General features: G+C 37.3%; 1 protein-coding gene across 1 annotated transcript in view; it reads right to left on the minus strand.

Moving 5' to 3' along the window:
- LOC127512407 (complement C3) overlaps positions 1-16812 on the minus strand; it is a 33746-nt gene that overhangs the window by 11566 nt on the left and 5368 nt on the right. The window contains exons 17-28 of the mRNA XM_051893314.1: positions 15497-15697; positions 15167-15281; positions 14994-15085; positions 13223-13362; positions 12883-13092; positions 10851-10908; positions 8292-8378; positions 7968-8171; positions 7778-7853; positions 6657-6816; positions 2980-3075; positions 2698-2848 (exon numbers count right to left, since the gene is read on the minus strand). Of these exons, the coding sequence (XP_051749274.1) occupies positions 2698-2848; positions 2980-3075; positions 6657-6816; positions 7778-7853; positions 7968-8171; positions 8292-8378; positions 10851-10908; positions 12883-13092; positions 13223-13362; positions 14994-15085; positions 15167-15281; positions 15497-15697 (1590 nt within the window). The remainder of the gene's footprint in view (positions 1-2697; positions 2849-2979; positions 3076-6656; positions 6817-7777; positions 7854-7967; positions 8172-8291; positions 8379-10850; positions 10909-12882; positions 13093-13222; positions 13363-14993; positions 15086-15166; positions 15282-15496; positions 15698-16812) is intronic.

Here is a 16812-nt window from a genome sequence, read left to right on the forward strand (position 1 = left end):
TACAAATTTTTGGTAGTGACAGTAATGTTTTGGTAGCGACCTCATAACATTACAGAATATTAACTCACATACTAAAACACTAATGATTTGCATAATAAAACATACTAAAATTCTAATGATTTGCATAACTGTATTAAAATTTTGTTTAAAAAATGTTTGTGTTCCCCTTTGTCACTACCAAAATAATGATGTCACTACTGAAACATGTGGTGAAGTTTCAGTTGTGATAATTTTAGATACTTTTGAGCCTAGCTCAAAGATGCTAATCAGCACATGGTTAGCTAGCACACTTCTGAACAGTTGTACACACAAAAACTAAATTTTATCGAATAACTCCCAAAAAACAATGATGTCACAACTGAAACTTCACCCTGTTTCGGTAGTGACTGTTTAGTTAGTGACAATTTTAGATAATTTTGATCATTTTTAATCAGCACATGGTTAGCTAGCACAGTTCTGAATAGTTATACACACATAAAAACTAAAATTTATGGAATAACACCCGAACAAGTTTGCTTAATTGTAGAAAAAGGGTGTTTGGTAGTGACGTTCCTTAAAGTTACACACAGATTTTCAGACTTTTGAACACATTTAACTCAAAATGATGGTAGCCTACCTATCTACTATAAAAGAGAGGCTATAAGAGGGAGCGACACAGGAATATTTCCTGATCAAAAATATAGAAGTGCGGTTAAAATCAGTGTCAGCCAATGTTTTGGCTCAGCTTTATGTTTTTTTTTTTTTTTAACATAAAGTTTCATGATTTAAAAATAAAATATAAAATAAGTATATATTTTTTAACTTCACTTTAAAAAAAAAAAAAAATCAAAAAGATACTTTTAAAAACAAGAATGGCAAAAATGGCAAAAATTATTTCAACATCATTTTCACAAGTTAAGGGGTTTAGGGGTTTGGGTTTGGGACAGTCAGCTCCCAATTGAAAGTACACAATAAATGATGATTTTATATATATATATATATATATATATAGATAGATAGATAGATAGATAGATAACAAAAGGATCTTAGTAAACATCTAAAATTTTAATAATTAAATGCTTTTTAAATGTGTTTTTTGGTTGTGGGACAGCAGTTTGCACCAATTCTGTAGAATGGCCCATACACAATATAGTTATTTTGTGTTATTTTATCTCATTTCTGTTATTAAAAATTACAAACAATAGGACAATATAATAAAATACAATATAACACAGATATGAAACAATTTTTTTTTTTTTCAGATATAATAGGATTGTTTAACATGTAAAAGCGCATGTAAAAATAAAATATTGCATCGTCTTCACTGTGTGAATTAAATATAAATGTATTCTTATTAAAGCTGAAAAAAAAAAGTTCAATCAATTCAGCCAAAGCAGTAAGTTAGATATATTAGGCTGCTGTCACTTTAAGACCAAACGCATGGATCCATTATACTGTTACATTATACCGGACATTATACTGTCTGGTTTATACCCAACTGTTTACCTCCACTTGAGAAATAGCCGGCTGTGTTTACACGAATACTCCACACAATGGGCATTTTGACATAATTGCATGTGTATTCGACCGTTCAAGCACAATAAGATGTGAGGGAGAACTGAATTTGCGATCAAATGCTGAGAGACGCTGCTTTCTGTTTGCACGCTTACATTGTGTGTCAGTCAGCGTGTGCACCGCATTGAGTTCTTTATCACTGTTTAGTGTGCTTAGTACTTTTTAACATCAAGCATGTGTCAAATTCGCAATCGCCCTCTGAGAGAGGCAGCTTTCCGTGGCAGTGTGCCAATCAACACAAGCACTGTATATTTCAGGATATACGGTACTACGCTTATAACTCTTATTAACATCAAGAATATCCCACTCTTCATATTCTCATTGATGCATTTCATCGCTCTGAAGTGTCAATAGTGCTATATATTTACATAACATGATACACACAATATAGCAAAATCCCTAATAATTAACATTTTATATCATGGTAATGATATATATCGTCATATCGCCCAGTCCTACGTCTTTAGAAGGATAAATCTGTATGATTCACGTCATTAAAAAAAATAAATAAATAAAACTGGTCGCCTAATTCACACTACCAGCAATCCTGAAGACAGCTCCACCAATTAAAGTTGCTACTACCATGGAAATAGGGATTGCCCTGACAGTGATCACACACTTTTTATAAACCCTTGCAAATTACATAATGAAATCAGTTTTCTTTTGCACTCATCTGCTTTTTATACATACAAAAACTGGAGGTTTTATGTATATATTTACAAATATATTTAATAATGAACTTAAATCACATTTCATGCTTTTCTTTCTTTCTATATTATGGTTTCATTTTCATTTACTTTATAGTTTTATATGTCGTCATTGTTGATTTGCTTACATTAATGGCTGTTCATTCATTCCATTATAAGTGTGTGTTCATTTACATTTATGCATGTGGCAGTTGCTTTTATCCACTGCATTCAAGTTACGTGTTTGATAAGTGCGTTCCCTAGGAATTGAACCCATGAACTTGGCGTTGCTAGCACCATGCTCTACTGTTTGAGCTACAGGAATACAGCACTGAACATTTAAGAACAAATAAAGAGACAACAATTTCAGTGTTAACAGCCAGAAATGCATGATTTACAGCTGAACAGGTCAAATTAATTATTCTCACAGATTCATCAGAAAAGGCTGTATCTTTACCTGCAGAGGTTTTTCTCAACAGGGCTTGCTTGTCAAGTGCATTTCCATTGGCTAGAGCATAAGATGTCATAGCCACTGAGTATGGATTCGTCAGACCATGTAACCGAGATCTAAGGTACGCGATGGCTCTATATATGCTGCTGTCAAGACTCTAAAGAGGAATAAAAACATGAACACAGTTGATTGAAGTGAGTAATAGAGTGAGAGGAAAGATACTTGTAAACATTGCTGATTTTTAGATCAATGAAGCTAGAAACACATTTACACAGTAGCAGGACTCACTAAGATTTGGCCAGCACAACGGTTTCTCCCCTCCTGAAGGGCAATGAGCACAAATGCTGTCATCGAGGCTTCTGTGTCTGTCCCATGTACGTTCCCCTGTGTCACAGTTATATCAGAATTAATGCACAAATAAGACTGTGAAGATAAAGAATCGTGTTTTGTGTATTTGTGTAGTGAAGTAAATGCTTAGGTTCTCGATTTTGAAGTGGCTTTCTATTCAATACATGCGCAAATTTGATTCTAAACTTTGAATTCTATTATTTTAACTAAAATTAAAATAAAGACAATGGAATGATTAATTGACACACATAAAGGACTATTTCAACCAAATATTAAGAAAATGCGCAGTAGTGTACACGTGTCCTCTACTTGGGTCCTTATTCACAGAAACGAGTGCTTTAAATATAATATGAAGAAAAAATATAATACCCGCTGTTGCTGATTTTCCTCATTTTATTCACAATATTTAGTGATTTAACCTCAAATGTGGGATAGTTTCACTCGCTGTTGCAAGCAGATGTTGTATGTTATCATGCCAACCGCTTGCACATCTGCAGAGAACACGCTTCATATGTATGAAAAGAAACTGTACACATGAGAGGCGACGAGAAAGCTTGTCATGTATTGGTATTATACATTATTTAAAGTTATTCTATTCATTAGAATCTTGATAAAAATGTTTTGAGTTTCAGGGCTGAGATAGAATGTTATATCTGTAACAGATTTTAATCTTTGAATCAGTTAAGTTGTGGTATAACCCTAGGTGTCTTTGCACTCATTGTGTATGGAGAATGTGAAGCTAAAAATGAAATATTCACATTCTTCATGCTATCGTTTGCAGGGAAGAGAAGCTATTTTCCCAGCTAATGGAATGTTCTCATAACTTTGGCCAACATTCTGGCAAGGTTCTCTCAAAGTTATGAACAAACTTTCTTCCAGTAAAAAGGTTCTCAAAAGTTTAGCACAAAACATATTTATACATTGTTTGTAAAAGTTTTTTTTAAATGTCAAAATCCCCTCTGCTCAGTGTTCATCTGTGTCCACACTACAGAGTGTTAAAATAACACAGAAGGAGTGCTGGAGTTAACTAGATAATTAAGTGATGATTGAGCATTAGTGATGACACACTGAAGGAAAGAGGAACAAACATTTGAAGTCACCATTGTGGTGATCAGTGTTTCATGTAGTTGTAGTTAACTTTTTTCTGGCTAGTTTAACAGTGTGTTCAGAAAAAAAACACTTGCAGTACCAGAAGCTGTAATTTAATGTCATCGTCACTGATCACATGTGAAGTCTAATCACTGAAGAGTGTTTTGTTATTAATTTGTGTAAATATTGTGCTACTGACCATGTGATACTGTGGTGACAATCAGATCAGATCAATCAGAAACATTGTGGGCAGTAAGTTAATATCTACAGACATCAGCAATCAGAATATGAAACACAACAATGGTGAAATGCTTCATGCCAGCATACAAAACTCATTCATGGCTCTCAGCATGCACTGCAGCATGATTAAATTATGCAGTTGGATTATTTTTCTATTTATATTTGAATATTTTTTGATTGTAAACATTGTTGAGGTTTGTGTGATGGGTGCTGATGTCCGAAACGCTGCGTCCGAAACCGAAAACTACTCTACTATATAGTATGCGAAAAACAGTATGCGAACAGAGTAGTATGTCTGAATTCATAATATTCGAAAAACAGTAGGCAAAAAGTACCCGGATGACTTTCTACTTCCGGCGAGATTCTGAAGTGCGCATACGATGGACACTTTACTAACCCATGAGGCCATGGGAGAGGATTTGTAAATGGAGTTGAAGGGACGTAACTGACGCTGGTAGATCATGTGACAGTAAAAACATAGCAGATGTAGTAGGTCCGAATTCATTCATACTACACGCATTCATACTATATAGAACATACTTTTTCGACGGTCATGAAGTTTAAATTCAAATGTAGTACCTACTTAACAGTAGGCGATTTCGGACGCAGCCTAAGTATGCCTCAACATTTACACAAGTGTTTGTAGCACTTTTTGGAAGATCTCTTCAGTGTTACAAGTCTATCACAACGGCTAAGTTTATTACTTTTTTTAGTTCATTAATTCTTCAACTTGACAACTATTTAAACCAGTCATGAAACTACAGTAAAAGCAGCCATTTGACTGTCTTTAAAGCAGACATGTTGATCTGCTTTTTCATCTTTTTCTTTCTTGGTCAAAGCACAAACGTTCGCTGAAAACACTTGCAATTGCTGAAAGAGAAATAAGATACCAAAAGTCAAGGGTCAAGAGCCCAACTCTGACCACCAAAATAGTGTTATTTTCATCGAACACCAACATCTAAACCTGTTAATCTCAATAAGAACTTTTGTGCATGTATGAAAGAAATAAAGACAAACTGGACTGTAATAAGTGAAGATGTAATGCTGTGAGTTGTGTAATCATCCTCTGCTTATATCTTGAGAGATTTAGGGCACGTTTGCACGACGACAATGCACTAAAAACGGAAAACGTTTTTCCTTAGTGTTTTTTTTTTTTGCATACAGATGACAACGTTATCAAAAGATTCCCATTTACACGGATCTGTGAAAACGACTAAAAGCGCTGTATTCTGCCACCAGGCTACTACAGTATATGATGTTACTTTGTAAAGAAACACTACGCGCCTATAGACTGAACATGTAATACACGTTACCGTTATTAACAAATTCACATTTTTGTTGTTTACACAGAAACAATAACGTCATTGTTTTCAAAAACTTGCACTTTAAAACCCTTCTGCAAAAGTTTGCATTTCTGGCCCCCAAAATGCCATTGTCGTGTAAATTAACGGCCAAAACACATAAAACGTTTTCCGTCTGTAGTTAAAAACAATGTTGTGTAAACGGCCCCCAAAAGTCATCTTCTTTGTTTGTTTTTTTTTTTTGTTTTTTTGCAGTTGATTTCATCGAATGCTGTGGCTGGAAGTCAGTTGTAGTATCTGTTCTTGCTATTTATCTTTCCTTCAGTGACTCTGCTTGTTAACAGCAGGTGTTTAAGTGTGAAAGAATGTTTCAGGAACATCATACTTACGTTTAAATGATGTTCTGTTAACATTGAGGAAACTGGACATTTTTATGTTTTTTGGATGTTACAAATCAATGTTCCTGTAATGATTTAAAAAATGAAAAGTGACATGACGTGTGGCCAAGTATGGTGTTCCATACTCGTAATTTGTGCTCTAATATGTATCGTTACATATTATATGGTTATAATACAATGTATTATATTTTGTGCAAGGAATTAGCTTATTTTTTTTTTAAATAAAAAAAATCCTGACAATGTCACTGCTAAATATCTATATTTGTGGTGTTCCACCACGTTTCTCACTGACACGTCCCCAACTTGTAAAGATCGGGGCTTAAAGAAAAAGAAAATCCTGAGTTTCCCACACATTTCTATGACTTTGTGGTGGCATTCATGTGCATTCAACTCATAAATACGATCTTTTCAACATGACTTGAATGCACCATTAGCTTCTACATTAAAACAAATCACGCAAGGCTTGACAACATGCATTTTTTGAAAACATACTAAGAACGTAGTGCTGATGAATAAGTGATAATATAATTTTAATTTTTGTGTAAACTAACCCTTTAATGTTACAGTGTTTGAAACAGGTCTCACTCACAGTCATTGATCCAGACATTACAGGAGCATCTTCTTTAAAAACGCCATTAGGTAACTGCTTGTTCAGTATGAGCCACTTGAGAGCAGAGCAGATCACATTCTGGTCTATGTTTATGATGTTACTGGCCATGGCAAATACTTTAGCAACATATGCTGTCAACCTTTAGGAGAAAGAAAACAAAAATTCTTAAAGGGTTAGCTCACCCAAAAATGAAAACTCTGTCATTAATTGCTCATGTCATTCCAAACCCATAAGACCAATTTGTGCTGATACAGTGTTAGAATAATGCTAATGTGTATTCTTGAATGTATTTTGTATGTAGAGTGATTTTGGTAATTTTGTAGTAATCTTTGGGGTTTTATCTTATGGGGTAGGGCTGTCCCTATTGGCCGTTACGTGTGTGTGGGTGAGGGTGTTGCGTCTGTATTTTCACAGATGATTGGCTGATTGTTGCGTGAGTGGAAACACTGACGCGCTGGTTTCCCTCTCTACAAAAACAGCCTTTTCCTCTTGGTGGGGGCCTCTGTTCCTGTGTTGGACTTTGCGACTACTCAGTCTTTGTGTCCATACCTTTTGGCTCAAGTCAAATTTAATATTGATAAATTTTGAGAATGTTTGTCAAATAAAAGTTCGGATGCTTCTGACATATTGCACTCGTCCTCTCCTTATTTGTGGTGATCCTTTGGGATTGCAACATTCACATATAAAGATTGATCAGCGAACAGAAACTGCTTGACATGCGAGAACAAACCTCTTGCAGAAGCTCAAACATGCTGTGTAACACATGAGAATGAACCTCATTTGTTCTTGCAGAAGCTCAAACGTGCTGCGTAACACACGAGAATTAACCTCCTTGGTTCTTGAGGAAGCTCAAATGTGCTGCATAACACACGAGAATGAACCTCATTGGTTCTCGTACATCAAGCAAGCAAGCATGATTGAGCTTCCGTTTACTACAACAAAACTCTTATGGGTTTGGAACGACATGAGGGTGAGTAATTAATTACAAAATGTTTATTTTTTGGTGAACTATCCCTTTAATCTTAAGTCTTCTGGTCAGATGCCTGATGGACTATGGAGAGGCAAAAAAAAACAGAACCATGAAGAAATACATCAGTTACCAGGTGCTGCTTTGCCGACTGATATATGCCGCATATGAGCCATCAGTTTTACGATACGCCAGCTCTTTATTGTAACCTGTTGATTAACATAAAAAAGGTGAGCAGACTCTATACAAGACAAGTCTATGAAACAAAATGCCTGAAGTCTAGGAGCAGAAGAGTGTCATTTCCAGTCTTAAGTTCAGTTTACCTCTCGTGATATAGTAAACAGCTGTCTGCCTAAGGCCAGCGTTCACAGTGTGCCACTGATTGGTTTGGTCCAGGTAATGCGTTGCAATGACAGGCATCGTTAGGCCAGCCATGTTCTGCTCCCCGCAGCCACCAGGCTCGAAAATCAGGGACCCCATGGCCTGACCACTAATAGCCGCCTCTATTGTTATACTAATTGTATCTCCTGTGCACAAAGAGATATATTAGTAAATACTATACTAGTATACTAGTAAAGAGTCATACTATTAAAATAACATCTCACATAGTATTATGTTACAAACTTATATTATGTTAGAAGAGTCACCTATTGCAGATATATACGTGCTGGCTGGTGTGTTGGGTGCCTGGTCCCTCATTATAAGGCTCTTGATCACCTGCACATGTTGACCACCTGTTCCGAAAAGACCGCATCTGTTCAGTCATGCTTTACTTTTCTTTTGTGTGTGTGTGTGTGTGTGTGTGTGTGTGTGTGTGTGTGTGTGTGTGTGTGTGTGTGCGCATGCAGGACAGAAATTTGAATTACTAGTGAAGGTCACAAATTAACAGGACTTAGGACAAAAATCATAAAATAGATTGTGATAGATTTTAAAGATTGTGGATTTTTGTACATTTTTACTAAACCCATCTCAGATGTAGTGTACACAGCAAAATCCCCAGTGTTAAATTAACACCAGTGTTCATATGTGTCTACACTACAGTGTTAAAATAACACTGAAGCAGTGTTGAAGTTAATTAGAAAATTAAGTGATTAATTAAGTGATGATTGAGCATTAGTGATGAGCACCTGCTGTAAACAAGCAGACTGAATGAAAAAGGAACAACAAGCACAGAAAAAGAGAAGAGATGAGCAGAAACACAAGAACTACAACTGACTTCGAGCCAATACACATTATTGGACTTATTACTAACCAGTTTGACTTTATTTCTGTCATACATCTACAAAAGTTCTTATTGACAATTAACAGAGATTTAGATATGGATGTTTTATTGAATGTTTTGTTTAATGTCACCATTATGGTGATCAGTGTCTGCTTTAGTTGGGCTTTTGACCCTTGACTTTTTAACTTTAGCTTTTTCTTTGGCTGCTGCAACTTTGTATTTATAAAACACATTTGTTATGGCAAATGAAACTATGACCTGGTCATGATGGTTAGATTTTGATAATGAAGATTTCAAAGATTTGTAAAGCTCTGATTATATGCTTGATGTGTAATTTTAATTAACCTGTAATTCAACAGTGTTCTAGAGAGATTCTATAGCTTGAGATCCAGCAGCGATAAACTGAACTGTTTCATAAATACATTGTGCATGGAAACTACTGCATTATATAGATACACACAGACATCAAGAATCAGCATATGAATTGCAACAATGTGACAATAAACAAAATATTCTGATAATCTGATCAGCTCTGAACACAAAACAAGCTACTAAATTCGCAACAAAACAACAGCAAAATAAAAGCAAATATTAAGAATTAATGAAAATAATAGAACAATTCAGCTGCATAATTTATTTGTGCCGCAGTGAATGCTGGGAGCCATGGGTAAGTTTTTATTGATAGCTCCCATCATGCATTGCAACATGAAGCACTTTTTTTGGATTGTCACCATTGTTAAAGGGGTGGTTCATTGTGATTCCACCTTTTTAACTTTAGTTTGTGTGTAATTTTGCTGCTTGAGAATAAACAGTATCTGCAAAGTTATAGCACTGAAAGTTCAATGCAAATGGAGATATTGTCTTTTAAAGTTATGGCAGTTTAATGCCTACAAAAATGACTGGTTTGGACTACAACAAGCTTCTTCCCGGGTTGGTGACATCATAAACCCTGCAATTAACATAAACACTGCCCCAGGGAACACGCATAAAAGTGGGCGAGGCCATGTCGCGTCCATACAAGTCTTCTTCCTAGGGAGGGACACTGGACTTCGGGAACAATGTTTAAAATTTATGTTTAATTCTGTTCCTGACAATTATAATGCTAATTTAGCTGTCTGTGCTGCACATTTTACAGAAGACAGCTTCCAGAATCTACACGAGTTCAATGCTTGATTTGCACCAAGGCTATTACTGAAAGATGGAGCAGTTCCCACTTTAAAAGCAGAAGCTGCTGTTTATAGGCCCCAACCTGTAAGTATGTTTTATTGTTTTATAAAGTTATATAGTTTCTGGGATGTAAACAAAGACCAACACGGTTTGGCTTCACTAGCCAGTTAGCTAAATTCTATTGCATACTTCTCAGACAAATGCCAACAAACACCAATAAACTTCTATGTAATCACACCAGCAAACTTCTGTTGGTGTTTGTTGGCGTTTCTTGACTTTCATGCTATAAATTAAACAATACCTTTACAAAAATGCTACCACTCAGTCATGTATTCAGCTACAGTAAAGCTTTAAACACATGCGACGTTTGCCCGTAATGGTAAGGGGCGTGGCATTTCCGGACAACGTGAATCGTAACAACGTATTCTGGACAGCGAATCACAATACACAGGGCCAGCTAACCAATCTCAGTCCATTGCGTATTTCTGAGGGAGGGGCTTCATAGAACCAGGAACTCAACAGTGTTTTTAGGAGAAGGGAAACAGCAGTGTAGAATAAAGGTTAAATATATGAAAAATACGGCTTTAAAAAAAAAACAAAAAAACAAAAAAAAAAACGTGAACCACCCCTTTAAGTTTCAAATGCTGATGATGTTCCGTGTTTAAAAAATTATTCAGATTTATAACAGAACTGCTGTAACATCACAGAACTACTATAATGAAAAATGTATGAGGATGAGATCAATAAATCAGACTACTATACATGATGACTATAACAATTTCTTGTGTCTATGCCTGTTTTGTTGGAATCCTCTTACCTCTTTTAGAAGGACTCAATTGCAGATTTTCATTAAGTTTGTTCAAAACACCTTCAGACTACCAGGTGGAGAAACATGAAAAGAAGAGAGAGAAATCAAAGTTTGTGTTCAGTAAAAACCTGTCAAATTAGTTTAGTTAGTTATTCATTTTTTAAGTAATATTTTCTTTTAAAATGAATGGTTCATATTTGTATGATAAATCCTTCTTGGAAATCTTGCTGTACTCAGTTGATGTTGCTAGAGTTTAAACTTTGAGGAATTCTGTGGAAAATGTATCCCATTTTATTTATATACGTCACTACATAGAAATCTAAATGTTTTGGTATCTGATGAGTTCCCTTTCGAAAGGGAACTCACGCTGCATCCCCTAGGGGTTGCTATGGGGAATTGCCAGTGTCTCATGAGTCTAAACACGACAATGAACTTGACATTGGCAGGCAGCAGCCGATGCCATCATCACCAGTGCGACCGTGAGTATAAAAGCATCTCTTTCTTGTCTTCAGGATACCTGTTTGCTTGAATGTGTGTCTAAACAAGGTGATTTCGGCTAGCACAGGTGCTAAGTCTTTCAGGCAGTGTGTTCCTCCGTGTCAGCGTTATCTGACACCCGATGACACACATGATATATGTGTTTGGTATATATATGTGGGGTGTTGCTAGGTCTCCCCTCAATTTAGAGAGTTGTTACGTTGGGGCCTCCGTTCCTAGAGCTCGGATATGTTTGATAAATAGTTAGGACTGTGAACGTCGGCCATCCTCCTCTTGCTACAGAGAGTTATTTTCTTGAGGCTTCCGCTCTCTTGAGCTCCGTTAGGTTAGTGATTGCGGGCAGTAGGCTGGGTGAGCCTCCTTGCAAGATATCCTGAGCGTGGGGTGTTGTGAGGTCTCCTGTCAATTCAGAGAGTCGTCATACTGAGGCCTCAACTCCCAGAGCTCAGTCAGGTATGCTGAGTATCTAGGCTCACTGTGAGCCTCATTGGCTACTGCAAGCATTGTCAGGCCTCATCTCGCTAGAGAGAGTTATTTTCTTGAGGTTTCTGCTCCTTTGAGCTCTGCTGGGATAGCGATTGTGAGTTGTAGGTTCTCTGTGAGCCTCCTTGAAAGCTGTCCTGAGTGTGGAACTTAGTTAGGTCTCCTCTCGATTTAGAGAGTCATCATATTGAGGCCTCTTCTCCCAGAGCTCGGCTAGGCGGTAAGGTAGTATGCTGGGTTGTTAGGATCTCTGGGAGCCTCCCTAACTATTGAACTTAAGTGTGGAGTGTTGCCAGGCCTCCTCTCATTTTGAGAGTTGTTGTATTGAGGCCTCCGCTCTGTGGAGTTTTGCGACCAGTATATTGAGAAAGCTTAGCTTTTTGAACTTTCTCTGTATTGCCTTGTGTTGCCCAGGCCTCTCTTTTGAGGCCTCCACTTTTCAGGGAGATTTTAACACAAGTTCTGAGTGTTAGGCTCTCTGTGAGCCTCCTTGGATACTGGCCTGAATTTGAACATAGTTAGGCTTCCTCTCTTGATCCTATTGCAGCCTCCATTCTTGAGAAGCTCTGGTCTATGATCATTGCTGGTGCACCTTAGGGATGAGGACTTATCCCTTTAGCATGGCAGCATGGGTATTTCGGTCCCCATAGTGACTCCAAGGGGATGCAGCACGAGTTCTCTTTTGAAAGGGAACACCTTAGTTTACGCATGTAACCATAGTTCCCTGAGAATAGGGAATGAGACCCTTTCGTGCCATGCTTCCAGCATTCCTGCACAAGAAGTGGATGATGTATTTCACAGGCGCCATTTTATACTCATGGTCACACCGGTGATGACGTCATAGGCTGCCGCCTGCCAACATCAAGTTCATTGTCTTGTTTAGACTCATGCTTCAGACACTGGTAATGCCGGAGGCATTCCCCATAGCAACCCCTAGGGGATGTAGCATCTCGCTCCCTATTCTCAGGGAACCATGGTTACATGTGTAACCTGAGACTTTTTTTTTTTTTTTACCATATGTTAAACTTACACTTTGTTTGTCATGGTTTCTTGTTCTTACCACCACTAGGAGATCTTTCTTCACGCCATCGCTCCCACGTCCCGAGGCAGATGCCTTCACCTCAATGGCGTGACGTCCCAAAGCCATTGGGATGATGACAAAAGGTACAGAAAGAGATGATTTAGCATCTACTGTCACTACAGTTTGGAATTTCCTTCTATTACTGGCCGGGCTGCAGATGTCCTTGGTTTCCTTCAGTTCCACGCGCACCTACAACAAGAAATGTAAATCACATACTTCTTATGAAGAAAGGAAAGCTGATAATATCCAAAGCAGATTCTGTCATGCTGAGCGCCTGTCCGATAAGGTTTGCCATAGTAAATCATTCTTCCAATCTAACCTTTACTTTTCTGCTGTAGAAGTTGTGGATAATGGCCTTGATTTCAATTTGCTCATTGCGCACAGCTGAATATGGAATCTTTAGGTCAATAAAGAAGTTCTTCATCACTGTCATCTCATGGACATCTGCCACACAGATACCTTTGTAGAGAAAAAAGAGAGCAAGCTGTCACAAAAAAAACATGAGATGTACTGCAGGCCTACACAGCAAAAACTCTCAGAGTTTATTTAAGTCCACACTCAAGAGTGTTAAAGTGTTAAAATAAGAGTGTTAAATTAACACTGAATAAGTGTTAAAGTTAATGAGATAATTAAGTGATTGAGTGGTGATTGACCATTATTGAAGACACCTGTTAACAAGCAGAATCACCAAAGGAGAAAAGCACAATTTTTAAGTCACCATCATGGATATCAGGATTTGCTTTAGTTGGGCTCTTGTCTCTTGACTTTTTAATATTAGGTTTTGTTTTGCTGTTGTAACTGAGTTATAACAGTCAGACAAGCAAACAGAAAAGATGATTAGGTGGTGTTGGTTATGTTTTCATATAATCATCATTGGACCTGAATCACTGAACTCATTTAGAGCCCAATCTCTGAGTTAGATTTACGTTATTGATTACAGCAGCACTGTGATTCTACAGCAGAAGATCAACTTTTTTATATATAATCCAAAGGATTTCTTAAAAGTTGTTCTGATAATGATGATGATAATAATAATAATAATAATAATAAAAAAGTCTTTTTTTTTAATGTCTTTTAGGCACCCACAGACATTAAGAATCATCGTATGAATCTCAACAACGGAGAAGAGCAACATATTCTGATAAACAGATCAACTCTGAACATTAGAAAACAAGCTTCTAAAAAGTCACATAAAACAGCAAAAAATAAAATAGTGAGAATAAAGGAAATTACTAAGACAATTCAGCTCATAATTTATTCATGCAGCAACGCATGATGGGAGCCATGGATGAATTTTGATTGGTGGCTCCCAGAATGCACTGCAACACGCTTTATTATTCTCACCACTGTTGAGATTCACAGGCTGATTCTTGATGCCTCTGTGAACCTAAAAGAAACTCAGAACCTAACAGAAAATCAGAACAACTTTTAAGAAATCCTTTGGATTATACTGAAAAAGCTGGATCTTCTGCTGTAGAATCACAGTGCTGCTGTAATCAATAATGTAAATCTAACTCAGAGATTGGGTTCTAAATGAGTTCAGTGATTCAGGTCAAATAATGATTATGTGAAAACATAACCAATACCAACTGATCATCTTTTCTCTTTGCTTGTCTGGCAGTTACAACTTACAAACAAAACAGCAGCCAAACAAAATCTAATATTAAAAAGTCAAGGGTCAAAAACTCAACTAAAGCAAACCCTGATCTCCATGATGGTGACAAAATTGTGGTATTCTCCTTTGATGATTCTGCTTCTTAACATCAGGTGTCTTCAATAATGGTCAATCATCACTCAATCACTTAATTATCTCATGAACTTTAACAGTGTTTCAGTGTTCATTTAACACTCATAAGTGTGGAGTCAAATAAACTCCCAGGAGAGTTAATTTAACACTGGAGTTTTTGCTGTGTATAACATTGTCACCCCTCTGTAAGACCGAACAGAACATAGAAAAAGGAGAAATGCTTTGAAATTATTGTCTGTGGTAATCAGCATGCCACAAATGCAATGCATAAGGATGGAAAATTCCCCAGGATATTCCTTTAATATGGATAAGTGACTTGTGTGTTTACATCAACAGTCTGTACCATGAGTCTTGGACAAGCTGATGGCTGTGATTTCCCAGGTAGTTATGGAGTCTTTCAAATGGAAGCCGTCCCTGGGTACGGTGGTTGTTTGACTAGAAGAGAGATCATCTTTTACTAAAACAGGGACATCACTGGCTGAGCACCGACTGATGGAAACTGCAAGTCACACTCACCACTGGCGGTTATTTGACGGACAGTTGGGCAACACCACTTCCTCCCACAGCCAACTCTCAGGGAAGAGCGTACGTGACACAATATCATCTGAGTTCACAAACTCTTCGCTTTCACCTGTGAGTGAAAGAGTGTTTGATTTATTTTCACAAAACAGAAGCAACCCTTAAACTAGGTAATTTTCCCAATTGCAATTACAGAACCACAACTGGTAACAGCTCTGGGGTTAAAATATCCTGCTCAAGACACACCTGAAGCAGGATCTGACACCAGGTGAATTCGCTGGAGTGTTTAAATTGAACTATGTATTCTATTATTGAGAATGCTCTTACTGCGGGCTAGAGTCCCTTCGCCTTGTTCATCCGACTCTTTGTTGCGGGTGGTCATCTCACTGCAGCAGTGCAGGAAAGCCCGTCTGCACTCCTCTCCATCCTGGATTAATCCTGCCCGATACTCACAAGTGTATTTCAGTTCAACCATATTCTTCATTCCATCCAGACAGCATTCCTTCTCAAGGCCAGAGTACTTGTTCACTAGAAGTGGATCATGTAAAAATGAGAAACGGACAGAGACTGATAACAAATTATGTTGCAAACCCAAGATTACATAAAATTTTGTTAGTCTTTTTTTGTTTTGACATCTTTTTCATCTATTGATTACAAATGTCAATTCAATTGGGGGCAAGCACCAAGGGTGCGTAAGCACATATTGTTTCTGTTAGTTTTCTGGCCGTCGTCTTCATTTCTGGCTCGGAGTCCATGCCCTGCAAATAAGCCTGCACTGGCCCTTTACAGGCCCACTTAGGCCTGCCAGCGCAGGGCACCTGAGAATTTCCTCATTGGCAAAACCTTGGCCCCTTAGCGCTGGCTCTGCACTGTTTTATTGAAAATAATAAAGTTTGAAGTCACCATTATGGAGGTAAGCGCTTGCTTTAGTTGGGCTCTTGACCCTTGACTTCGTTACTTTAATGTTTCTCTGGCTGCTGTAATTGTGTATTTCTGAAACACATTTGTTATAGCAAAAATTGCAGAAGAAAAACTGATCTGATGATTCAGTTATCATATAGTGGTCTGATCTATGAGGACATTATTTTGATTTAATAATTTCACTTTGCAGTAGTCTTAGAATACCACTACATGAAAAATTTGTCCTGCTTTAATATTTTGAGTGCTTTTTAAGTCATTACGCAGAAATTATTCAGACAGGAACATGTAGACTCACACAGACATCAAGAGTCAGCGTATGAACCTTAACAATGGTGACAATCAACAAAATATTCAGATGAACTCTGAACATCACAAAACAAGCTACTAAAGTCACACACAAAAAAAAGCTTATTGTTGATTGTCACCATTGTTGAGGTTCATATGCCGACTCTTGATGACTATGTGAGTCTACTTGATCCTGTCTGAATAATTTCTACATAATGACTTAAAAACATTCAAGATATTAAAGCAGGACCATATTTCATGCACTGATATTCTAAGGCTACTATAATGTGAAATTATTAAATCTAAATAATGTGATCAGAGAGTCAGGCCACTACATGATGACTGAATCATCAGATCAGTTTTACTTCTCACAACTTTTGCTATGACAAATGTGTTTCAGAAACACACAGTTATAGCAGCCAGAAAAACATTAAAGT

The sequence above is a fragment of the Ctenopharyngodon idella genome, chromosome 1 (assembly GCF_019924925.1).
Source record: "Ctenopharyngodon idella isolate HZGC_01 chromosome 1, HZGC01, whole genome shotgun sequence".
Taxonomy (NCBI): Eukaryota; Metazoa; Chordata; class Actinopteri; order Cypriniformes; family Xenocyprididae; genus Ctenopharyngodon; species Ctenopharyngodon idella.